At 31.8% G+C, this 25955-nt stretch overlaps 1 protein-coding gene and 3 long non-coding RNA genes across 8 annotated transcripts in view; 3 read left to right on the forward strand and 1 right to left on the reverse strand.

Annotated features, from left to right (window-relative positions):
• The first annotated feature begins 4486 nt into the window (after positions 1-4486).
• Positions 4487-5777, forward strand: LOC149093406 (uncharacterized). Its single transcript, XR_016199967.1, has 4 exons — positions 4487-4639; positions 4738-4887; positions 5104-5468; positions 5591-5777. It is a non-coding gene; the product is annotated as an uncharacterized LOC149093406 (long non-coding RNA).
• The window catches only part of LOC107364123 (uncharacterized), a 40025-nt gene continuing 19144 nt past the window's right edge, over positions 5075-25955 (reverse strand). The window contains exons 2-3 of the mRNA XM_015931442.3: positions 7881-8096; positions 5075-6961 (exon numbers count right to left, since the gene is read on the reverse strand). Of these exons, the coding sequence (XP_015786928.3) occupies positions 6156-6961; positions 7881-8096 (1022 nt within the window). The 3' untranslated portion in view covers positions 5075-6155. The remainder of the gene's footprint in view (positions 6962-7880; positions 8097-25955) is intronic.
• On the forward strand, positions 6698-9130 carry LOC149093407 (uncharacterized). 3 transcript variants are annotated; one of them, XR_016199969.1, is made up of 5 exons: positions 6698-6838; positions 7077-7186; positions 7264-7457; positions 7556-7852; positions 7980-9130. It is a non-coding gene; the product is annotated as an uncharacterized LOC149093407 (long non-coding RNA). The 3 variants fall into 3 exon arrangements; XR_016199968.1 differs by having other exon boundaries at positions 7556-7789; XR_016199970.1 differs by having other exon boundaries at positions 7556-7770.
• Positions 18082-21299, forward strand: LOC107364125 (uncharacterized). 3 transcript variants are annotated; one of them, XR_016199965.1, is made up of 6 exons: positions 18082-18445; positions 18539-18561; positions 18632-18675; positions 18742-18972; positions 19340-19590; positions 19832-20699. It is a non-coding gene; the product is annotated as an uncharacterized LOC107364125 (long non-coding RNA). The 3 variants fall into 3 exon arrangements; XR_016199966.1 differs by lacking the exon at positions 18539-18561 and adding an exon at positions 20956-21299 and having other exon boundaries at positions 18101-18445; positions 19832-20716; XR_001569069.3 differs by adding an exon at positions 20956-21299 and having other exon boundaries at positions 18102-18561; positions 19832-20716.

Below are 25955 nucleotides of genomic sequence, written 5' to 3' on the forward strand. Positions count from 1 at the left end.
CTTGGGTAAGAGTGTTGTCCATTTACGATGAGGATGATCTTGTAAAGCAGCTCTTACTTTGACCATCAAAGTTCCATTGATACGTTCGACAATACCGTTGGTCTGTGGATGATATGGAGTACTGAAGATGTGCTTTATGTTGTGTCGTTTAAAAGCTTGTTTCAAGACTGTACTTTGGAAGTTCTTGTGACAGTCAGTTAGAATAGCTTTGATGCGAATACCAGATTGAATCAATTTGTCTAAGAGGGTTACTACGGATGCTGATGTGTTGGTGGTTGTGGGAAAGGCCCAAACATAACGTGAAAAGTGGTCTATGAAGACTTGGATGTATTTATGTCGAGTACTACCAGCTGCAGGTCCCATGACTATAGTATCGAGGCCGACGAGATCACCAGGTTCGAGATCAACTGAAGGGAGGATCATTTGACCAATACTTGGACGATGGGTTTGCTTGACAAGCTGGCATGAACGGCATGAATCGACATAAGCTTTGATGTCTGAGATCATATAGGGCCACCAATAGAAACGAGTAATAAGTTTCACAGTCTTGTTTTTCCCAGGGTGACTGTAATCGTCGTGAAAATGCTGCAAGACTTTATTACGGAGTGATGGTGGAATGATAGCTCGAGTGGAACCACGGGTTTTCACGGTGACAATGCCATCCACTTTGAAAGATTGTTGAATATGAGAGAAGTCAGTGGTAGCTTGATGTTGCTTGATTTCATCAGCATCGATGAGGAAAGTAACTGGGGCTCTTGATAAGGCATCAACGTGTTGTTGAGAGACGCCAGCTCGATGAAATAGCTCATAGGATCGAGTAGAGAGCTTGATACTCCAGCGATAGAGTCTTCCTTTGGGTTTCTTGAGCGTGAGGAGCCATTTCAATGCACTATGATCGGTGATGACTTTGAATGGTAGGCTGAGATAAGCTTCGAAGTGATCCACAGCTTCTACAACTGCGAGGCATTCAAGTTCAAATGCGGTATAGTTGCCTTGGTGTTCGTTGAGTGCTTTGGAAAAATAAGCAATGGGATGTTCAAGACCATGTTTGTCGGTTTGAACTAGCGTAGCTCCAATACCAATCTTTGAAGCGTCAGTGTAAAGGGTACACGGTTCATCTTTGTTGTAAATAGCGAGAACTGGTTCATTGATTAACTTGTTTTTGAGGATTTGAAAAGCGGTTTGATGTTCATCCTTCCAGTGGAAAGCGATGTTTTTACAAAGGAGTCTGGTTAATGGTTTAGAGATGGTTGAGAACTTGTCTATGAAGCGACGGTAATAGTTTGCAAGTCCTAAGAATTGACGAACTTCCTTGACATTACTTGGAACAGGGAAATGTTCAACAGCTTTGACCTTTTGTTTGGATGGTCTAACCCCTTCTTCACTGATGATGTATCCAAGATAGTCAACTTCATTTTGCGCGAAGTTGCACTTAGACAGCTTCAGTTTGATGTTGTTATCCTTGCAAAGAGTGAAGATCTTCTCTAAGAGTTGAAGATGTTCAGAGAAGGTTTTGCTGTAAATGATGATGTCGTCTAAGTAATTTATTGCGCCGTTGTAGAGTAGAGAACCAAGTACTCTTTGGAGAATTCTTTGAAAAGTTGCTGGGGCGTTTTTAAGACCAAATGGCATGACGAGCCATTCATAGTGTCCTTCATGAGTTACGAAAGCAGTTTTCTCGATGCTTTCTGGGTCCATCTCAATATGCCAATATCCCCATTTGACGTCAAGTGTCGAGAAGTACTTACTACCTTGAAGACGATCAATGACATCATTGATCCGTGGCAGCGGCATCTTGTCATCTATGGTGAGGGCATTGAGACGACGGAAATCTATGCAGAGTCGTGTACCACCATCTTTCTTTGGTACACATGTGACTGGGAAGGCCCAAGGACTTTCACTATCACGAACCAATCCTTTTTCTTTGTATTCCTTGACTTGACGACTTATTTCATCAAGTTCGGCTTGAGGACGACGATAGGCCCTAAGTTGAATTGGAGGATGGTTAATAGTGGTAATCCGATGTTTGGCAACGGTGATGCGGCCAATGTCTGTTTCATTTTGGGCGAAGGCAGATTTATGTTTTTCGATGAGAGCGGCAAGTTGATCTTTCTCATGTGTTTCTCCTAACAGGGTTACTAATTCTTGAGTCTCTGGAGATCGAATGCTGACAGTCTTATCTTCTAGGTTAAGGTGAAGACCGAATTCGATACTGGTGTTGAGACCGATTAAGATTGGATAGCGGAAGTTGGAGATTATGTGGTACTTGATCGTCTTGGTTGTTTTGTGGATGGTAGTTGAGGCGAGAGTGTATCCAACACTCTTGGTTGAACCTTCTAACTGGTTGATGGTTATCTGTTGTTTATTGTTGATAGGAAGGTTGAGTCGTTTACATGTCTTTAGACTCATAATGCTGATTGTACTACCGGTGTCAATGAAGGCTTCGACGGAAATACCTTCGATTGTTAGCGGGATATCGATGAATTTCAGTATTGGAGATATGTTTTTAGCGAAACATACGTCTCCGTGGTCATCTGGATGGAGTTCTTCCTCGGCAGTGTGGGTCGATGGTCGAGGTTGACTGGTTTGAGAACGATTAGGACATTCACGATGCCAATGGTTTTCCTTTTTACCAAGTCTTTCACAGTACCTACAGACTGGAGGACGGCGTTCAGCAGATTGACGAGGGCGGCTATTGTTATGTGGAGGTGCGGCGACCAATGTTTTAGCAGCGGGTTTCTTTGGTTGTTGCTTTGTTAGGAATTTTTCCTTTTGTTTGTAACGCATTTCGGTTTCAGTGGCTATTTCGAGCCAATCAGAGAGTGTACGAGGGCGTCCAGAACTCATATGGAGAGTCCAAGCAAAGGGTAAACCAGAAGTTAGTTGAGAGATGACTTGATGTTCAGCCAATTTTGCTTCACGAAGGAGTTTTATCTTGCGGCGATAATACTCAGTCACTGTCTCTGTACGCTCAAGACGGATACGTTGAGCTTCGAGAAGTGGGTCCTTAAATTCAGAACCGAAGCGAGTGATCATTAAAGATTTGACAGCGTTCCAATCAACATGCTCTTCAGATGCGATTTCCTCGGCGTACCAACTTAGAGCTTCTTTGTCTAGGCTGTAGACTAAGTCTCTGATAAGGGTGTATGGATCGTTGGTGTTGATATGTCTTTCGTACAGGACTAACCAAGCTTGGATGCGGATGCCAGATGGTTCGCCAGTATAACATTTGAGAACCTTCTTCTGTGGTAAGGTTATGTACTGCGTTGGTTGGTCGATAGTCGTGTCTAGTTGTGATGTAGTGGATAAACGGTTCCTATTTTGGTCTTGGAATCGAACTGCTGGTGTAGGCGGGAGGTATGGATTACGGATTAATGTTGGTAGACGACCATTTGGTTGGTTACCCAAGGGTGGATGGGTTGGTTGATTTGGATTTGTGATTGGGTTCGAGTCGAGGTTGTCTCTTTGGGCATCTGGATCTGTGGATATTTGATCAGAGAGGTTAGTATCCATATGATCATATGCCATTTTGTTCTCGGCTAAAGTTAAATGTTACCAGGTTAAATTAGACCACTAGATGGAGCAGAAGGACCAGCGGGAGTTTCAACAGCTTGAACTTGAGGAGTTATCAAAGAACGGAGGAAGCTGGGTCGGCAAACTGGTTTTAGGGGGGTTCTGTTCCACCAAAGGACAATTAGGCTGGAAAAGTCGGCTGATAGATGGAGACAAGAGATACGTCTGATGAAAAACAGGAGAAGAGATCCTGTCGACTGCGCCAAATGTGACCGTTCACAACTGTTAACAGTCAAAAGAGGAAGATTTAACTTACTTTTCTATGGAGATGAACCAAAAGTGAAAAGTAAGAGAGAAAGGGGAGGGATCTTACTATTCTAAAACCTCTCGGTTTCGAGTGAAGAGTAAGAAGGAGAGAGGGCAGCACAAGGGATTGAAGAGGCAAAGTTGAAAGTTGAAGTCAAACTTTATTGATAATGTTAGAGAAAAGTTCGGAGTATATATGTCTCCCATGGGACATAGAGATGTCAGGGTACAAATGGTTTAGTTAAATTCAGTATAAAAAATAATCATAATAAACATATAAATATCATGGGTAAAATAAGCGTAGTTAAAAGTACAATATTTCGCGTTTACATTTACCGCTAGGGTTACCTGCTTTTGATTGGAAAGATACATTTGTAATGCATTAAGTTATATTGAAAAAGCCCTAGTGGCGAAGGTTGAAAGAGAGAGAGGAACATATGTTTTAAGTTTTTGTGCTTGGTTTGTTTTATTGAAGTTAATCATCATCACAAAATACTTGATTAATCTTCTTTTCCACCATTTTTGCTTTACACATATGATGAATGAATAATTGACGCGGACATGTGTATTTTCTTGCGGAAATTCAGCATTTAAGAACGTTCTAATTATAAAATTTACGAATATCACTCAAATTACATTTGATGGCTAGCTGATTTACCCTGATTTAATTTTTCCAGCTGAAAATATGACTTGAATCCATGGATAATACACTATACAAGCATCTTTTACACAAGAAAATCCGTTTAACTTTGTGCTCTGGAACCGATGGAGATTTATACGTTTTTCTGGACTCGATCGTCTCTGCATCTTTTGTAGTTCTGTAAGTAGTTCAATGAACATTGTCTAATTTAACTTTATCAATATTTATGGCGAACCTTTGAGGCCCTAAAATATATCTTGAATGTCATCTGATGAAAGAACAAAGAAAACAAAGCAATGGATAAAAAGCATGGTGATGTGAGTAATACGGACAAACGTAATTCAGCTAAATGGTTGCATGAAAGATATGTTTAATGTGTTCCATTGGAGATGAAATTGGGTCAAACCAACTGTAAGAATCCACAAATGGTAAATATTTTTGAGAAAAAACGAGAAAAATAATTTCAATTTAAGTACAATTTGTTTTATTAACTCATATTTTGTTCAGTTTTGAGAGGCAATCTTTTGCCTCGCCTTTTATTTCACTAATAGCAAAAGGGAAAGATTACAAACACTTTTTTGTTATTCAATTAATTAATTATTTTGTTAACATCAATTAATTTAAATTTGCTTTGTTTATTGCAGTTGTGTCAGATTGGATTGGTTGGATCAAGAATTGGTTGTTTCTGTTATTATTATAATATGTGCATCAAATTTCGGGAAACCCTAAAGACATTTTCATTTAGATTTTTTTTGCTAAACATTAAAAATGGATGTCAACATTGACAAAAAACGGACAAGAAGAAGACATTGGTGAAGATATGGAGAAGAGTTTTGGAAATAAAGAAAGGAGGACAATTTAAATTGACAGGTATGAAAGAGATGGCGATTAGAGTAGTTTAGAGGGAATACGAATCATTCTTATAATATTGATAAAAATTGGTTTAGAACCATGATTAAGAAGACCATACTCCACAGGAAAAAATTGTTCAATTGACATAAATTTTCAGGTAAAAGAGATGAAGACAAAAACATATAATTTTGTACATTAAGAGCTGAGCTCTCTCAATTTTTTATCCTTAATAATTAGTTTTAACCATTGTATTTTTTGCATTTTTTTGAAAATTTTTAGCTTTTTGTTCCACGCTGAAATGGATAAACTTTTTTTTGGATGCATTTTAATGCTATTAAATGTTGAATGTTGCTGTTGTTGACAAAAAGAAGAGGAGAAAAAATGATTAATTGAATAAAATGAACGAACAAAGATCAAAATCATTATGATCGAAACTGTGAGCTTCGTAAAGGTAAGGTCGTTAGGTTGCTTTTTTTTAAAAAGAGTTTTTTTATAGTCATTGACTTGGTCTTTTTTTTATATTTATATAATTGAATAATTAACTTTTTTGTTGCCTTTCAACTTGTTTGCAGATTCCATCCAGGTAACCTTTTTTTCTTGCAAATTTTTTCCAAGTATTTTTGGTGAATTATAACCATCATTATTATTTTCATCACTGTTGATGTCGTGCGTATCCGTTTCAGCAGATGAGAAAGCAATGGTAAAGAATTGGGATGAAGAAGATGATGAAGATCAAGACTTTGTCTAGGTGCTTTTTTTGAAAGGTGAAAGGAGATAATCAAAAAGAGCAAAAGAGAAAAGCCAAAAAAGAAGGAAAATTTACGCAGATAAAGCAGCAAGTTGTTCATTTTTTACTGAGATTAATTGCACCCGAATTGGATCCGAGGAAGGAATAAAAAGACGTCGTATGTTGATGATATTGGTGATTAAGATGGTAATTGTTGGTAGAGTTGCTGGTTCCAGTTATGTGAATGTTTAAGCTGCTATTTCTATTACTACTTGGAACATTGCTATTATTCATATTACCACTAGTTGAACTGTTGTTGTTGTTGTTGTTATTGTGAAGATGAAGGTGATGGTGTTGATGCTGGTGCTGGTGCTGATGCTGGTGTTGATGTTGGTGAAAAGATTCTTTCTCATAATTTTGAATGAAACCTGGACGACTAACGGTTGTTTGATATGCTGACAGTGAACTACCTGCCAATGAACCATAGTAACTGGGACAAAAAAGTGAGGATGAAAATATGGTTGGCTGAGGAAGTGTTGTTACAGGTGAAATTGGATATTCGGTTCCTGCTAGTGACAGTAAAGATTGACAAGCGACCGTGGATCCGACATTAGGGGCTACCGTTGAAGCTGAGAATGGGGAAGCTGAAGCAGAGGAGGAACCAGAGGAAGATGAGCTGACTCGTGTTGCCACAGTTCCCAAGCCGGTTGGTAAATTGGTTGGTATTATAACTGTGTTTGGACTGGCATTTAGAGAAGGTATTGTCGAGGATGAGACTGTTGAAGATGATAAATGTCTAGGTCGGTCTAATTTTAATCGCTCATTTAAAGGTGAACTTGAAGATTCCTTTTCATTAGATTCGCCCAGGAAATTATTTAATCCAAAATTATTACGATTCCTAATATTTTCAATAGTTGCTTTAGCTGTAGATTGGAAGAGAATAGGAATTAAGAGTTAGAATTTAAATTTTCAAATACAGAGCAAAAATGAATGGATGACAATCAATTTTCATTATTAGTCTTGATGCGATTTTTTCAGTATTTCTTGATTGTTCCGAGAAACTAAATTGACGATTGTGATACTGAGTAATCAAGGTGAAGATGATCCTTAATTGCGTTATCAGCAGATGAAGAAACCCTTTCAACAAGGTAAGCTCAAATGTCTTTGCTAAACGCTTCAAATTACTCATTTTAAAGCTAATTTTCTGTTGTCTCTTTTCTTGCAGTTTAATTTTTAAATAATTGGTGATGATATTTGAGAATAATAATGAACAGTTGATGACCTCATGAATATCATCAGTTGGCAGTCAATAATTCGTAACATTAAAGAAACAGTAAAACAAAATGATTTAAAAGGTTAACTTGGCAAGAATTTATGAAATGAAGTAAAGGTAAAAAGAAAAAGAAAAAGGAAAAAAAGGTAAAAAATTCACTTGAAACATTCATTATCCATATCTAACAATTTAATCTTATTTTGTGTCTTCACTCATTACTATTTGCATTTGTCATTCTGATTAGAATGAAAAACAGTGGAAAGGCCATTAATATGGTCTGTAAATCTAAAAGATCCGGACATGGATTGGAAGGATGCTCAGGAAAGGTTGCACAGATGAAGATGATTATCAAGATAAAATGAAATATATGGACACATCTGTAGAATCTGAAAATCTAAGAAACTTGGCAAACAAGAGGAGAAACGCAAAATAACAACAAAACGAATCAAGAATTTTGCAGTTAATTAATCAACCCCAAGTATCATGAAATCAATTTCATTTTTGCTCTGTAATGTTAAGATTGGCAGTCACTTGATAATAGGTTGATCACTGTATCCATTTTCACTTACCTGCTGAAAGTTTCATTTTCAATACTTGGTCATCAAAATTATTATTTTGAAGCAACAAATAGAGAATTGAATTTAATAATTTCTCCATTTTTCTTTCAGGATGAGCTAGCTTCAGGTCAAGAACACGTTTAAGATAGTCTCTGTACTCGGCTGCATACGCCATAAGATCTCCCTGAGTTCCAGTGAACCTAAAATTACCAGATTTTGCATCAGAATCTATGGAATGGAAGAAAAGAAAAGGCAAAATTAAAAGAAACTCAAAGATTTCAATTTTCATTGGTGAAGCAAAGTCAAGGGAAATTTCATAACCTAATCACTGTAATCAAGACAATGTTAACACAAATTTGTTAATTGGTTTATGTTGATCAACAATAATCACTCCGTTGATTGAACTCAATCTTATTGGAAGAAAAGCAATATTTTCAAATTCAAGCGTAAACACAAATGTAATGGACAATTTAGTTCATTATTTAAAGGATTGTATGAGCACAGTTGCAATGATGGTTTCACGGTTTAAAACGATATACTGTACAACCTCAAGCCTAGTAAATAGCAATTTTCCCGTTTTCTTAAGGTTGTTCAATTGAGGAAAAAATCAACAACAAAGTGACAAAGTTTGAAAGTTGAACCAATTTAAAGAGGAATACAATAACAATTTAAAATTACAATAGAAAGCATGAAAATGTAATTGAATTGTATCAAGGAAAAAAAATGGACCGCAATTTCAAGCTATATTAAAATCTATAGATTGAGAAGAAAGCAAAAAGATATTAAATTGAACGATTAATTTAGTAAGACTTGAAAGCATTTTCATAATTAACCAACAATCAATAAAAAGATGACAATGGCAACAATCAAATATGAAATGAGAAAAATTTAGACGTTTCATGAAAATTGGGAAAATTGTCATTAATCACAATTGTAATTACAATTGATTGAAACAAAAAACTGTAATTTTTAAAGATATTCATAACAGTTAAAAATGAACAGTAAATGATTATCTTGATGTTAATCAAATTAAAGTGCAGCTGATTAGACCTTTATGTAACTTGATTCAGTTGCAATTAATTAGGAAACCAGTTAAACTTGTTTGGTACAAGGGTTAACACAGCAATTAACTTTATTGATTGGTATTCACAGGCATCAATTTAAATTAATAAGGTAACAATTAACTCATGAAAATATCAACACAAGCAAAAATTGTAATGTAACGTCCAACAAGTGAATTAAACGTTTCTTTATAATGTCAACCATTTTTCAACAGATTAACTGATTAACATAATAATATACAAGAAAATGGTGTTCAATCATAATCACAATTGTGATGACAATTAACAATTAACACAAGACAAAATGCTATTTAAAGGCAACTCATGTATGGTAAGATATTCAAGAGCCTAACATTGATAGTGATTGAGCTTTTTGTTAAAGCTTAATGTTGACAAGGACAAGTCAAATGTTAGATTGATTAACCATATTAATCAACATGATATTCATAATCCTGGAAAATGTTTGAATATCATTTTAAACCAATGAATAAATAATGAACATTTTTGATGCTTAAAAATGACCAAAAATTTAATATATAATTGATAGTCTTGTCTTAATTGTTGCATTGATCAATCTTGCTTGTTTTGGTTTGTTTGTCAACAAAAATGTTTAGTGAAAAGGTAAACCAAAAAAAGGTTCAAATCCTTTACCTGGAAACAAGTTGACAAAAAAAGAGACAAAACAAGTTTCTAGTTGATGATAATTAGCATACAACAGTGTATATTATTATGAGAGCAACATGATCAGATTGTGAGTTGAAACTGAATATAGATCTGAATTCAACTCTAACCTTACGAATCTATATTATAACCATTCTAACTTTATTATCTTCTCTATCTTCATCTTCATCATCTTCATCTTATTGATATAACCTGTAAACAAGGTTCATCATTTGAGTGTTGAATGAAACTCTTGGATGAAAAGTGGATTGTAATGAAACTCCCAATTAATCTGGGAGTTTATTATACTCTTCATTACAAATCAATCGTCAGTTTTTAACTAAATTAAAAACCTTTATTTTGTTGAAACCAATCTCAATTGTTCAATTGAAATGATTGATTGTAAATGAGAAGCAAAAACATTCATTTTTACCAGATTTTATAACAAGGTAATGAAAATAGTTGCCCATTCATGTTACATTTAACTCTATTTATATACAATTTACTTGATTGTCCGTATTGTTTCAATGCTTGCTTATTGTTCATTGTAAGATTGTTATGGTTTATAATCAAAATTAGGCAAATTTTAAGCCTTAATTTTGACTCAATTTACATGATTTAATTTGCATCATTCATATCGTCATTTCTCATCAGTTGCATCTAGATTATTCAAGCAATTATTTCCTGATGAATGTGATAAGTTTCATTTTTGATTATTGGCTTCACTTGTTGTCGACTAATTGATGGTTTGATTGTTGATAATCGTTGAAGAATCAAATCAATATGAAATGATTGTTATGAATTATGATTTGGAAAGATTAACTTTAAGCTTTGGAACCAGTGAAGGCATGTTGCTGGTTGATAAATCAACAAATGGCAACATGTGTCTTGACTGTGCGTGTGTTCAATTGCAATCAACAAGTTTACAATCAGGTTTGTTACAATGATCAGCCAATCAATTAATTTAAAAACTGTTTCATTGATTGGAAATACTAGATTCAACAAAATGCAGATCCATCCGTATGTTCGTGTATTCCTGGATTACTTTGCCTTTGATATTGTTTTAACCCATTAAGTTGAATGATACAAAACAAACAGCAGAGAGTGAACTTTCTCTATTTGTCTGGTGTCAAGTTAATTGATTAAATTATTAACAAACTTGATTTAGTGAGTTAATTTTATATCGTTTTGTCCATTTTAAAGTCTTTTTTTGTGTCATTCGCCTGCATTTGGTTTGTCTCTGTGTTTGGTTTCCCTTTTTTTATATGGTAAAGTAATAATAATGAAAATAAGCTGCACACTTGAAACCAATTTTATCCATAATGTTTAATTGTTCCAAAAGGGTTTAACAGAGGTTGATGTGAAAGCAGAAAAGCACACAAAAAGGATAACTAGTGAATGAAAAATGGGAGAAAAAAAAGAGAATAAATGAAGAGAAATGAAGAGAAATGAAGAGGTCATTAGATAAATTAGAAGCACAAGTGCAACAATTTATTTGAGACAAAATAAAGTGATTAAAATAATTTAGAGAGTCTTTTGAATAGTAAATTAATGTTTAGCTGACTATAAACATTATAAAATTTAAATATTGATTATTTTTTCAAATGGTCTTCCCATACCTGATTGAAAAGGGTTACGCAGCCATTGTTAGCATAAAGCACATTATAGTCTTTATCCGCTGCTCACATGTATAAATCAAAAAGAGACTTATTAACATTATTGTTTCCACTAATTTAACTGATGACTTGAAAAGGTTATCAAATAAAATTAATAACGATAGCAAATACTATTGAGTTGAACAAATTAAATCAACAGGTTTATGTTAATAGATGTGGTATAGTTTGTTGTGGAGGAGTTGAAATAATGTTGAGTTAACGGCTTGACTTGTGTTGATAGGAATGGACGGTGAAACAATCAATTTAATAGTGTCAACAAATTAATGAATAGACAGTAAGTTAATTGTTAAATCTCTTGTGAACAGTAATTAATAAGATTAAATACAATTGAAAATTAAAAAAAGCAAAATAGTAAAGATGAACATATTAATATTAAGAGCGTTAAATCATTAAAAAATATTAGCTGAAAATAACGGCTGAGTTAACTTACAAATAAGGCTATTTTCACTAACAAATTTTTCGCTTCTTAACCATATCGATGTTTGTCTGGTAAAATAACTCAAAAAAGCCAACGACATTAATTACAATCTCTTGTTAAATTATGATTACAATTATTATTTTTCAAGTTGCCAGTTTAACCAAAGATACAACTCATCATGGAAATGTAATGAATAAAAAGAGGAGATTTTTTATTATTGTTGTTTAAGGTCAAACAGTTAAAATGACCCTCAACACCCTCTTTTTTTGTTGTTTATTTCAGGCCTGGTTCATTTTAACTTCAACTCTACCATCATAACTTCATCTTTATTGCATCTTTTACTTCATATTTTTCTTCATCATCTCCACCATCTTCATAATCATCTTTATCATCTTAACTCTTTGTGATTATTGTTTTCTTTATCCTTTCTTCACCATCTTTTTGCCTTATCCAAATATCATATATCATCAGTTTCTATGGTAATAATGGGTGAATGGTAACTCTTTGTTTTTAACAAAATAAAAAAAAACTGTTTCCTCCATTTATTTCAAGTCTTACGATCTGGTTGATTGCAACGTTTTTACAGATGAATAGTTAGTTACATGATTACTGTTCCATGCTTTTTGACATTATTCCAATATTTGTCTAACAATTTAACCAGACAAACAATCAACTTCACAACATTTTCCCTATCCAATTGTGAGCATTATAAGGCAACAGACAATCTTCAAATGATGACCTCACAATGCTAGACAATATCAGGTCAAGAAACTAAATTAATGAATATACAAAAAGAGGTGATTACGATTAACCTTTAACACCATCAGAAGCTAAACTTATTACCCAATTATTAAAGTAATAAATACATTTCCAATTTCACTGAATCCACAACCAAAAAATGATTTAGAGTGAGATGAAAAAATGTATTTCAAATAACAGACTGACCAGAAATGTATTGATTACATTAACTCGTCTTCAAATAGCATCATCTTTTACACCTTAAATCAAATCCAGATCAAAACCTAAAGCTAAACCTTGATCTATTATCACAATTAACACTACAAATGGTCAAATATAATGTTAAAGTTACCTTTTCAACCAGAAAACTGAACATTGAGTGGTGAAAAAATTACCCTAATCTATGATCATTTTAAATCCAAAAAGGATTGATTGGCATAAATGCGAAACAAATGAATGGCAAAATTATATTAAAAATGTGTGTTTTTGCTGGCAAATTATTCACGTTAAGCCCAAGATTCATGTTTTTTCATCTTTAAAATGGGTAAAGATTGCTGATTATGAATTGAAATGGCAAAGTAGGATTAACAATGACAACATTTTCAAGTACTTTTTTGTTTAACTGTTGCTTCTTCTGATCATCATCATCATCATCATCATTACCATTACTATTAAACTGTTAGACATCAAGCAGAGACTTTAATCAATTGATTGAATTAACTCAACAAACTAGTAAAATGTAGCTTAAGCTTAAGGTTTAGCTAAAAAGCAGTAACATCATTTTCAAGAGTTTAATACTCAACAAAATTACATTTGTTTGCATCTTTTCCCTATCAGACCCTCGGTTTAGTTAAATGTTAATCACTAAAGTTAAATATTGTTGCGATTAATTGTCAGCAAATCATAACTATATAATGTAATTAGAAATGTTATTAAACGAGAAAAAAAGGTTGAAATTGATGAAAAATGTCTTCACTACTTTCATGTTTAGTCTGAATGATTTTCAACCTTAATCAATCGTTTATTGTGATTGAACCCAAAAATGATTTCCATTTATTGTCTTGTTTATCCTTTCAATTGCTTACCATTCATTGATTGAATAGTTAATTATTGGACAAATGGCGAGACAATTTAATGTCAATTAGTTTGAATGTTTACGATCCTGAATCCCATAAGTTTTCATCTAGTTATCCTTTTTATACTAATTGAAATGCAGCATCAACAATTCAACTCCCAGTTCAATACAATTCAGATATTACAATATAACTAATAATCAGGGAGGTAAAAATGAATTGCAATTAATTGGGAAAACATTGAAAGGTTTCCATTTCATGATAATACATTAAAGTTTCTTGTTTAATTTCAACAAAAAGGCCATTAAAGTTTAGCCATAAAAGTTGGCATAAAATGTTAAATTAAAACACTGAAAGACACAATTTTCATTTAGCTAATTGTACGACAATTAAAGGACAAAAGAGTTGAATAATACTGCAATCGACTAAATAATTAAGTATCAATAAAACATTGCTTGTCCAACAACGCTTCCAGTCTCCTTGACCATTGAGTCTGAAAATTTTCAAGGTTTGTTCAAGGATTTATTCAGACAAGACCTTCATTGATGGAATGTTTAAATTGCAATTAAACAAAATTACAATTTATTTTCTTCTTGTTCCATAAAAAGTACAATTTCTGGTTATGATTTGGTTGGTTTGAAAAAACCGCTACTTGATTTGGCTCGTTTCTGGTTAAGGGTAACGTAAGAGTTTGTTTTGTTTTTGTTTATGTCTTAAAGCTTATTGCATTTGATTGATAATCAAAAAAGTGTAATTGTATAATATTGACGTCAATTTAATCTAATCAATTGCTGTCATTTACTATTTGTTAATCATATTTGTGGATTTAAAAATGCGGAAATAATCTAATCACAGGAATAATCAAATGTTTTTTATCGTAAAGTCTTGTTCATGTTCATCTTATCCTTTCCTTACTTTTATATTTGGATTAAGGTGTGTTTTTATTTTATTTTGATTGTGTGTGGACAGTCAAGTGACAATTATGATTATTATTATCAACTGGTGATGCTAATATTATACAAATATTTGAGTGTAACTCCAAGTAACCAGAAAAATCAAGTTGGAAAGTTATTTCTTTCATTTAATAACCCAATCCTACACACAATACACAAGCTGTGTAACCCACACTTGGCCAACCACATACATATTTTTGTTAATCAATTTGTGATCACTGATCAGTCGAGTTAATCATATCTTGTAATTAAGTTGAACAGGTTAATCTTGTATTGATTTATGTTTAACCTTATCATCTTCATCATCATCCTATTACATTTAACAAACCTATCTAACCCTTTTACCATTGTTAACCCCAATGTTTTTATCTCATCTTGAGATGGTTTTAAACACTCACACACACACATTAACCAAATCCAATTTTTCCTTTCTTAATGTAATTAACCACAGTGAAACCCTTTTTTTAATCACCATGATTACCTTGTTGATTATGATAGCAATGAAAGAAGCAGAAAAAAACTGTCATTATTAGGTTTTAATCAATGGATTGAAAAGAGTCGCTGGTTTAACCGGTAAACCAGTAAACATAGGAAAAGCATGAACCTAAAGTGTCAGGCCTAACAGGGTCAGGCCTTTGATTGTTGTTGTTGCCTTGTTACTAGTTAATTGTTTGATCCTAATTTAAGATTACAGTCTTACAATTAAAGCATTAAAACATGATTAACCAACAATCATTAGGAACAATCAATAATCGCGAATCATAATTAACCAAAGGAGCTTCATAAACAAAACAAAGAACAGGGTTAACATTTTCTGGTTAATCATTTCTTTGTTCATGTTTCTTTGCTTTCTACCTTCTCCTTAACTCGTAACAATATTGAAAACAATCATTTCTCATCATTTATAATAAAATAATATGTAAAGACGTTAAGGGTGAGAAGGGTTAAGATTATCTGATAATGTATTCAAATGTATTGCTTATTGCGTGTCTTTAATTGTGATTTGCATGAGAAGCAAACATTGAACAGAGAAGAGACAATATAAAAAAAATAAAATATAAATGAATATGAAAATAAAATATATTTTAATCATTGTGACAACCCTTTTGGACCTAACAATTGATTGAATAACGTGATAAATACAATTTAATGTTGATAATAAACACACAAAGACACACACATTAATAATAATCATTTTACCGTAACTTCATTAAAATTTACCAATTTTACAATATAAAATTCATTTATTCATCATCTTCTTCTTTGCTTTAAACAATCAAATTTTCTGAAACCATTTAAAGATCATCTTTGAAACAAAGTTTGATTGTTGTTTAATTGTTTCAATTGAACCCATTAATTTCAACCAACTAACCATAATAACATTCATTTTCAAATTGCTAGTTAATTATTGTTCTGAAAGCAATTTACCTTGTCCCAAGGCAAAGTGAACCCACAGTTAAAATTGATATCAACAATTGTTAAATTGTTGAAAAATATGTAACTATTTGTAACAACAACAAATGACAATATTATTACAATCAAAAACGATTCTGTTAAATGACTAGATTTAAATTCAAACATTGACTGTTGAGTGATTAAAGCCAAGTAACTTGATTTATGTGCTTTATGTATTTGGTCTGTTGATTTCAAACAATGAATTACATTGTTGACAAAATGATTTAACCCTAATTTAAAAGCAACTTATCTTAACCTGAAGCCAATTTAAAGCTGGCTTCAACTTTTAATCTTAAATTGTCTCAATTAGACAATTTACCAAAATTCAAATCAGATAAAGGTGTAAACGCTGGTTGAACGCAAAGACGGACAAAATTTTTACCCAAGGAACATTGATTGTTGTTAAAAGCCTGTAAATCAAACTAATCAATTTGTTCATCACATTATCATATACTTAGTTATGGTTGAACAATTGAAAAGTTGAACATTAAACAAAAAAGCTAATGACAACAATCAAAGTGATTTAAATGAGTGTTCACCATTTCCAGTCTTTACAAGGTTCATAAATTCAGTTGAAGGTTTAAATACAAAGTTGATAGCAACTCTGAAGGCCTCCAAATTATTACAACTGATTATTATTAACGTATGTTTAAGTCTTTATCATCTTCATCATCATCTTAACCTTATTTAATATTATCATCAAGTCTCTCTGTGATGCCCTTAAACAGCATTTGAATCCATTCTTACAATCAATCGACTATGCATATTAACCTGTTAATTTAAATTGTTTTTTCTTCTTCTTCTTCTTCGTCTGTCTTAGCATCCCAATTGAATGTAATTAGGTGAAAAGATGAAGATGAAAGCTTAAAATGTTTGCAGAATCTCTTGATAATGATGATAAATTCTGATTTAATGAAAAGTTCTGAATGCAGAGGAGCAAATTATCGCCCTGTTAGACGTAAATTGCACTCTTACACTTATATCTTCAATTATGAAGCTCATGAAAAATCATTATAATCAAAGCATTTTTTCCTTGTCTCTTAAAGACTCTTCAACCATTTTCAATCTCAACTGTTGAACCAAATGACGCTAATCAACCCTTTAATCGCATCTAATTTAATTGGTTTAATCATTTTTCCAATCCATCAAAATTCATGATCAAATTGAAAATGTTGGATAATTTTTTCCGTTTCTAAATGATTCACCAAACATTTCCAATCAATCTAATACTTTGATTAACATTTTTTACTGGTTATTGGTTGTAATTGAGTGAAAGATGATTTTGATTTACAATTTGTTAAAATGATATTTTTTACGGAAACAATTTAGCAAATTATTATTCCGTTTGGTTAAATTATTATAATCAAAGTCTTGTTAAACAGTTTTGTATTCAACACTTAAATCAAGTTCAATGTTGTTAACCTGCCTTTACAATTAAAAATAATGGCTTTTGATGCTGTCTAATTGTAACTCTACCTTTTTCAACTGTTAATATGCGAGTTCATCAAACTAATAACAATAATAATTGAAAGATAATCATTAAAACACATTTCATCAACTCATATATCAAGCTTGTATGTAATTAATGAGATTAACTTTTCTTGACCTTAATAGGGATTCCCAGTTGTAATCAAATGTCTTGCCATGTTAATTCAATATTTAAAATGATTAACACTTAATCGAGTGATTTAAGATAATACAAAAAATGTAATGCAATTGCTATGTTCACAATTAATCTTGCTAATCAATCCTTTAAGTAATATAATTGTCTCTGGATTGATATTAAATCTAATATCAAAGAGCAACAAGTTCAATCAACTTGAGATTAATTCATTAAAAATATGATTCTTATTACTTTTGGTAGATTAAAGGTTGTAAAGGTTTTGATCAAAAAGCAAATTTGATCAACACAGTTGTGTATCGGTTTTAATTAAATGCAATCAATCAAACAACTTTAAATCTATTGTCTTTGCTTCCATCTCACCTTTAATTAAGTTAATCATCATTATGGACAATTATTTTATCCAAGAAATGTCTTCAACACGCAATTTAAACTCATTTAACCTTGTAATCAATAATAACTGTTTGTTAATGATAAACATTGATGTTACCTTTAATGGATCATCTATTTTTTTTTGTTTCTTGACTCTCTTTTGTTTTTACCTCGATATTCAAATATTTATCCACAGTTATTTCTGCTTCAATGTACCAATGAGATTAAATTATTATAATAGACTAATATTAATAATTGTTACTAATAATGATGTTAATTGGTTAGTTTAATAGTTTGGTTAAAAATGGTTTTAGGGTGAATTAAATATGGCGCGCCTTATAATGGCTCGGAAACAGGCGATGTTGCAATGTTACCAAACGATGGGTTAAAGGCAAACAGACAGTCAGTTTGATGTGTTAACTTGTTGATATGGTTAAACTAACAATTAATTCATTAATTCAAACCTATTACCGTGACAATTAAGTGAACCTTTGAGGCTGTTAAGATGACCGTTAAGGAATTAATCAAACCGTTAAGGAGATGTCATTTGGTAAGCAATTAATTACAATAGAAATGAATTTCAAGTCCAGGAAAAAAACAAATAGTAAACATGTTTGGTTTTTATGTCCTGTTAACACCATAGGATGAAGACAATGAAGGACAATGGTGATTATTTGTTCAATTATTGTCAACTGAATCAACAATTGTTTACCTCTTCTACTGTTTCCTTTAATAGTGCTTTTAATTGTTACATCTTTTGGTATGGATCAAATAATGAAGGTGAGCTTTTGTTATACTTGTTGCCTAGGCTAATCATTAATCCTTTTCAATCCTTTTATCTAACAGCAAGGTCGCCCCCTTTCCAGCCTAAGAGACAAATGGCTGAAATGTATGAAAAGCTATGTGAACAAAGTTAATGGAAACATCTGATCATCTTACATGCTTCTAGACGAACAGTTAACAGTTTCATTTTACCAACACATTTTCACTTGATGTAGCTGCGATGGTTGAAGTATTGGTTGATAAAGAAACAAATTACGGATAAATTACGGTTCAATGATGTTCAAGCTTTTCAATGTGCGTTTATGTTTTTATCTAGTCGATGAAATTTCAGTGTCAACAGGTGAAATCAAAATCTGAATCTGAAATTATTGTCTTTCCATTGTCTATCAATAGCACGTTGTTTCGATGTTCGTTGAAGCTTAAAATGTTTCTTTTATTGTTTTGTAACATTGTTTTCAATTAATAATTGAAATTGTTTTTATTTGCTGGCAAAATTTTCCCTCAAAGGAAAGACCTCGAATTTGAAACTATCTGATCAACACCATTGATAAACGGAAAGCGTAAATTGTCTAGATGTTATTTCTTTCATTGAGCTTTTCATATTTGGTTTTTACTTTCAACTCTTTTTTAACTCTTTTTTTTCTCTCTCTTTTTATGTTAGATTTATCAATGTTTTAAATGAGTCTACCTGCAAGAGCTGCAGACAAGCAAGTGAAAAACAAGCCTTGGAACGTGAAGGAGTAAACTAAAAGATTTACACCCAAAAAAAGAGATGATCAGTTTATTGGTTTATTAAATTGAAAAGAAACCAAAGGGTTTATGGGAGAGTTAATGGTTTACTTCAAGGACTTCAACTCTCATGTGATTCAACTGATCGGATGAGTTTCTTTACTGTTTGATAAATACTTTCAGGTTAAGAGACATTACTATGATTACTATTATGTTTAGCATAACTATCATTATTATCAAAAGTGAATTGCTCAGATCTTTTTCTGCTTTCTTCAAAGTGAAAAAAAGATGGTAAAAAGATGTAACTTGATATCAAGGGGTGATGACATAGTTTCAATAATGATCATAAACTTCATTTATTTTTACTCTTTTTTTACTTAAAATTTAACTCTTTTTTTCTTCTTATTTCCAACCTCTCTTACAGGGCAAGCTTATGGTTGGAGCAAGCAAGTTACCATAATTTGGATTTCACGATAAAACAAAAATCCATGGAAAAGTTTTCAAAAGGCTGATACAAAATAATGATTTTTATCCTTGTCTGCCATCGGATTAAAGTCAATAATTACCTTGATTTAACTGCTACATTCAAATTTACAATCTCATCGTCACTATTATCATCAAACATTATCATTAACAGCAATCTTCTCTTTCAAAGTGCTTCTTTCTTGCTTCTTTTCACCTCCTCTTTTAATCATCACGATCATCCCTTTCCTCACTTTTTTTTCATCCAAAAATTCTGGCAGCCTTTTGCCCTTTTTTTCAAGGGGAAACACTTTTACAACAAACACTATTTACTTCATGATAATAGTATTGGACTGAAGTAAAAGTGTGAGAAAAAGTCTCTTTTAATATCAGTTATCATCAAGTTTCCTAGCCTGACCCAATGATTTTCAACTTATCAGTTGAAACGTTGAACACTTTGAACAAGATAAGTCTGCTGTTAATTAAGTTGTGTTAATCGACAACTGGGTTTACCCTAGCAAATTGTTGGACAAAAATAGCAGTAATCTTTTCATTTAAAATGATAGAATAGATGAACTCAAAGTTTTAACATTGAATTACAGTGAATTACAAATGAATTAAGAAGTTTATATGTAAGAGAAGCTGTAATTAAACTAAAACTTGATATAAGGCAGCAAGTAATATCAAAGTGCAAAAGTAATAAATAATCAAATTAATTTCAATCAACATTTGACCAGAATTCTGAGTGATTTATTTATTTGTTTAAATAATTCACATCTTAAGCCCCACCTAAGCTGTAAATTGTAGTTAATTAAATCAATCAAACAGCCCATCAACAAAACAAAAGGTATGTATTTTTTATGCGCTTTTTGAGTGAAACTGAATTACATTTCATTTTCTTATTCTAATTTGAATCACAGTTTCTTATTCAGCTTAATTTGCCAGATAAATTCTAGGTGAAAGTTGATTTAAGTCTGGAAGTAAATTGTTACAGATTTTTAAATTTGGTTTCATTGATCTGTTTAAAAGAAGTGACCTTAACAAATGTTATTTAAGCTAATTGTTTTTTTGTTTGACATTTTACAGGTCAATTGTCGATACTTAATTGAATATTACGTGCTTCAAGGTAAATTGTGATCTAAAGAAAGGCTGATGAATTTTATCAAAAAGGACAAGAAAAGATGAAAAGCCTGTTAATGGAAGCGACTTTGAAGAAAAGGAAGAAAAAATGAAAATCATAAAAGCATCATCAAGATGAACACTGATCTAAAGTAATGTTACAGACGATTCAAGTGCAATTTACACTTCTCTAATTGTAATAAAACTTGAAACTAATCAACATATGAGCATCATAAAAAGGATAATCAACTTAATTTGATTTAGATGAATTCTTAATCAGAAAATGAGAACAAAGAAAGACTGGCCGATATAATCATGGAAACAACTCATTTCAAGAGTATAATCAACTTTGTTCAGAAAATCAAAGTTGCATTGAGTTTCGAATAACAAGAAGAAGCATTTTTCTTACAAGCGAGGTGAACGTAACACCTAATCCAGATTTGAATGACAATGGTATCATGAATAGAGTTGAGTTATGAAAATCTGTCGAGGGTTTCATCTGCATAGGAAGTGGAAGATATTTTGGGCGTCTTTAAAGTGATTTCAGCTCATTTTTAATCTTGCCAACTTGGAAGGTTAAAATTCTTGATCATGGATTTGTTTTTTAAAATCAAAATCCATGAAATAAGTCGAGAACAGAGTTTCAATGTTGTCAACTATAATTGTAAATCACAATTTAAAATTAAATATTGATAACATTGTCAATGATGTGTTCAATGTATTGATCAAAAGTGAACTCCGAATTGTTTTCCTTGTGAGTTTTTCACCTTAATTTAGTTTCTACTTAACATTGCGCTAAGTTGTATCTAAATGTATTTAAATTTAATGATAAGATTATTATTGTTGAGATGATAATTGCGTGTTACATCCACACGTTAATACCAACCAAATGATCAAGAGAGTGAACAAAATGTATGAATTTTGTGTTGAGTAAAAGCTTTAAGTTGATTAAGTCATGTTATATTATAATTCAAGGCATAAGGTTAAACGTAAATTGAAACAGTAACTGTTTAACATGGTTTCAATTATCATGAGACAATTGATGAAATTAGATATTAATTCATTATGTGATTACCTTTTCCTCTTCCAATGAAATATCAACAACAAAATATCATTTTCACTCAATCACTTCATTTAAATATAATCCAATCTGATTCTCAATCATTCAATCTCTTTGTCAATCAACTGACTGTTGATTGACCAATTCAAGTGAATCAACAATTGTTTAGCGATCATTAATTCAATGTTAACTTCACTATACAACAGTATAACAAGATAATGTGAAAAGGACAAGAAAAAACGACGATTTATGTTCAATCTGATTCTGCTAAATTGTTAAATGATTGGGAACTAATTTGAGGTTGAAATATACACAAATGTACAAACACACAAATCAGTTCAACATTCAACTTGTCACTTTATTTGAATGTTTAATGTCTTAGACTTTAATTAATCAGAGACTTTCTTGTTAACCTTTTTGCTTGATTCAGTTAAACTCTAAATGAAAATGGTTAGAGATGCATAAAAGGGTTGAAATTACATGAAATGTGAAGTTTGTTTAAGACACAGAAAATGGTGAAAAAAAGACGTCCAAAGTAACTAATATACTGATGTATTTATCAGATTTATATTCAGTTTCCAGACAATTTAAATTCAATGTTAATGGAAGGAGAAGAAAAAAAGTGTCAATAGAAATGATAAAAAAAGGTAAAGAACTCATTTCAACCTGTTAACCAATTCAATTGAAAGGAGCTTTCATGATGATATAAAAACAGGATTTTCATTGGAAAAGCTTTTTTTTCTTGGTAAATGTTTCCACAAGAAAAGGATAACAAAATGGATTTAATTATACCATTAAATTAAGTTTCACACAGCAAACTCTGTTAATGTTGGCAACCCTTGGAAACAGGCTTGATATTGATTAACAAATGTCCAAATCAACCCATCAAACTCTGATAATCATTAAGATAATTATAATAATGATCAACGCCACTTTAAGATTCACTATTTTTCCCAATCATTTTGTCAACACAGTCTCAACTATTCAAATATTTTGTATCACCATCATCATTATCATCTCAACTCTCACCTTTCTCTCATTCCAACCATTTCTTCTTCACTGGTTAACTTAATGATTGTACATTAGTTGTCTTGATTAACAGTGATATGCAACTGTTCACTGAAATCACACCAACAAGGAAATTGACTGGCACTCGGTTGTATTGACATTGGACGGGTACTCCATTGGGTCCAGTAAATTAATGGTTAAACATAAAACAGATTCAATTAATCATCTTTCAATATTCACTTTAAAATATTATTTTGTTGATAAATGATTGGGAAAAAAGTGTTAATTTTGCATGATTGCCATCTAACGTTCAATAAAGAAACAATAGCGAGTGACAAAAACCGTTGAATCATATGATTGAAGAGTATAAATGAATTTGAAAATCAATTTTCCGTTTGTTAAAATTATCATCCAACATTGAATATTAATGATTATTGCTTACTATTTTTGTGATTATTATTTCCTACAGCAACTAATTTCTTGAAAAGTTTCACTTTCAATCTTGACTAAGCCAGAAGTTTCCAAATGGAGTTCAGAAGGATTTCAAGAAGGATTTCAACAAAAGATGAAACCATGTTAGACAATGGAAGAAGTGAAAAACAGAAGCTGTTGATTGTCACTTGAACCTTTTTTAGATAAAGTTGAGTGTAACATACCAGAGGAGTTATACGGTGTTATATGTCATTGGATTATATCTCCCTGTTTTTTCAATCACACAACGATCAGCGTTTGGTTAGCCTGTAAATAATTGTATATTGTGGTATAATACTACAATTATTTCCAATAATATTTACTTAAATTATAGATATTCATTATTATTATCATACGTGAAGCGGACGTGCAAGCAAAAGAAGAAGAAAAAAAGTAAATAATAACAACATAATGGTAAAAAATATATATTTTGTGAATAAAGGTTTAGACAAATATTGGTTTCTCCAAACTTTTACCAATCCAACCTTGAGTAAAGAAGTTAAAATAATGATAATGATGATGATAGGGAAGATAAAATGATGGTGAAAAAGGTTCACACAAAATTCAAGAAAAGACTGTAGTTTATTTAAAATGAATGCTCACCCTGAATATATATAAACTATTCAATATGAAATAATGTTCACAAGAGCAACACTTTTCACAAGCCAACTCTTAACCACAGGATGTTCAGTGACATTAATTGATTGTAAATTAAGATTATTACTTTTCTCACTCATCTCTTATAATAATCATAATAAGACATGAATAAAGAGTGAAAAGAAGATGAGAATTTTTGGTGATGAAGAAGATGCGTTTTTTTGGTTCAAAGATGAGGCTACAAGTGTTTACGATACTAAATAAGGCATTAAGGATGATAATGATGAAGATGATGAGGAATGAAAGTGAATAAAAACAAAGAAAAGGTCAATCATCATGTTACATGGGAAGGTTCAATGTTTAGCTTTTGTCTTGAAGCAAACATAAAAATGGGTTATTTTGGGTCAGTCTCAACTTATCCCAGCTCTATTGGGATATTTATACATATAAATATCAATAGTAAATCTTAATAGTAATATTATTTGACTCACTTGATGGTTATAATAATGTCTATGAATAATAATAACAATGATAATATTATAATAGCAGATGAAATTCAAGTCCAGTTTTGTGTCTCTGGTCCACTTTTTATGATAAATCACAAGAAAAGGGGAAACCAAATCTATGTCAATCTAAAGTTATTTACTTATCTTAAATTTGTTATTTATTTCACTGTTAACCTTCCCATGACTTTCAATTGATGTTCATCAACAACAATTTATTTCATACTTTTTTTGGACCCAACATACACTTTAACCTTAAATTGGTATCCAGGGAAACACCAAGAAATTGAAGACAATTTTTTGCCCTCAATAACTCACATATTGACTAACTAACCATAATAATACAGATTAATATAAATATATATATCAAAATGAGTATATTGAAGTCTCATGAATTGGATGAAAATCAGGAAAAGGAAAAATTATAAACTCTTTTCTTTTTCAGGGAAAACAATTTCTTATTGCCAACTATTAATAGTTAACTTGTACAATTGAATATAACAATTTAGCACTAATAATTTAATGAGCAGAACAGATTTAATTGAAAGAAGGCAAAAAGACGAATCAAAATTGTCTTTTAACTTGAAATGTTGACTTTTGATTAATTTTCTGGATAATCCATTCTGATTGTGGTCGCTGATAGATGAATTGATTGTGAAAATGTAAATGAAAAATGGGTTAAAAAATTGTGGCAAAAATATTGAAGCTTCAGAAGCAAGAAAAAAACAAAGATTTAAACAACATTGAGATCAATTGCTATTGAAGCAATCAACAGTGAGAGGTTAAAGGGTGTAACATGCAGTGTTGTAAACTATTAATATTGTTATGATTGTGATTATTACAGTTGAAGACAATAGACAATACAAATCAGCAACTGCTGCAACAATTTATTGCGTGTGTAAAATAATCAACTTTCAACAAACAGACAACAAACAGATCCAGAAGCAGCAACAGAAGCTGTAACTTAAAAAAAAGCTAGAACAGGAATAAAAAGATGATGATGATGATGATGAAGATAACTCTTTAGTCTTAACTCTTCTTATCCAAATGGTTGCTAACTTTTGGGTTTACTTTCGATGACCTTGTAGATGAAGTTGCAGGGCTAAAAACCTCGTTAAAAAATGCATTTCAAACGTTGTTAGATTGATTGCAGTTTAATCTTATGCAAATTGCTGTTAACACTTTGACATTGCGATGAGAAAGTGAATCAATGGGATTGACGATGACGGGGGCGACTGGCGATGAGAGGATAACCAGAGGAACGAGATGAACATCAAGATGAGAGTGTCGGTGGTGGGACAGAAGGAGGCAAATGTTCATTGTTGGTC

This window comes from Tetranychus urticae, chromosome 3 (assembly GCF_039701765.1).
Source record: "Tetranychus urticae isolate SD_2017Ah chromosome 3, NJAU_TeUrti_SD_1.0, whole genome shotgun sequence".
NCBI lineage: Eukaryota > Metazoa > Arthropoda > Arachnida > Trombidiformes > Tetranychidae > Tetranychus > Tetranychus urticae.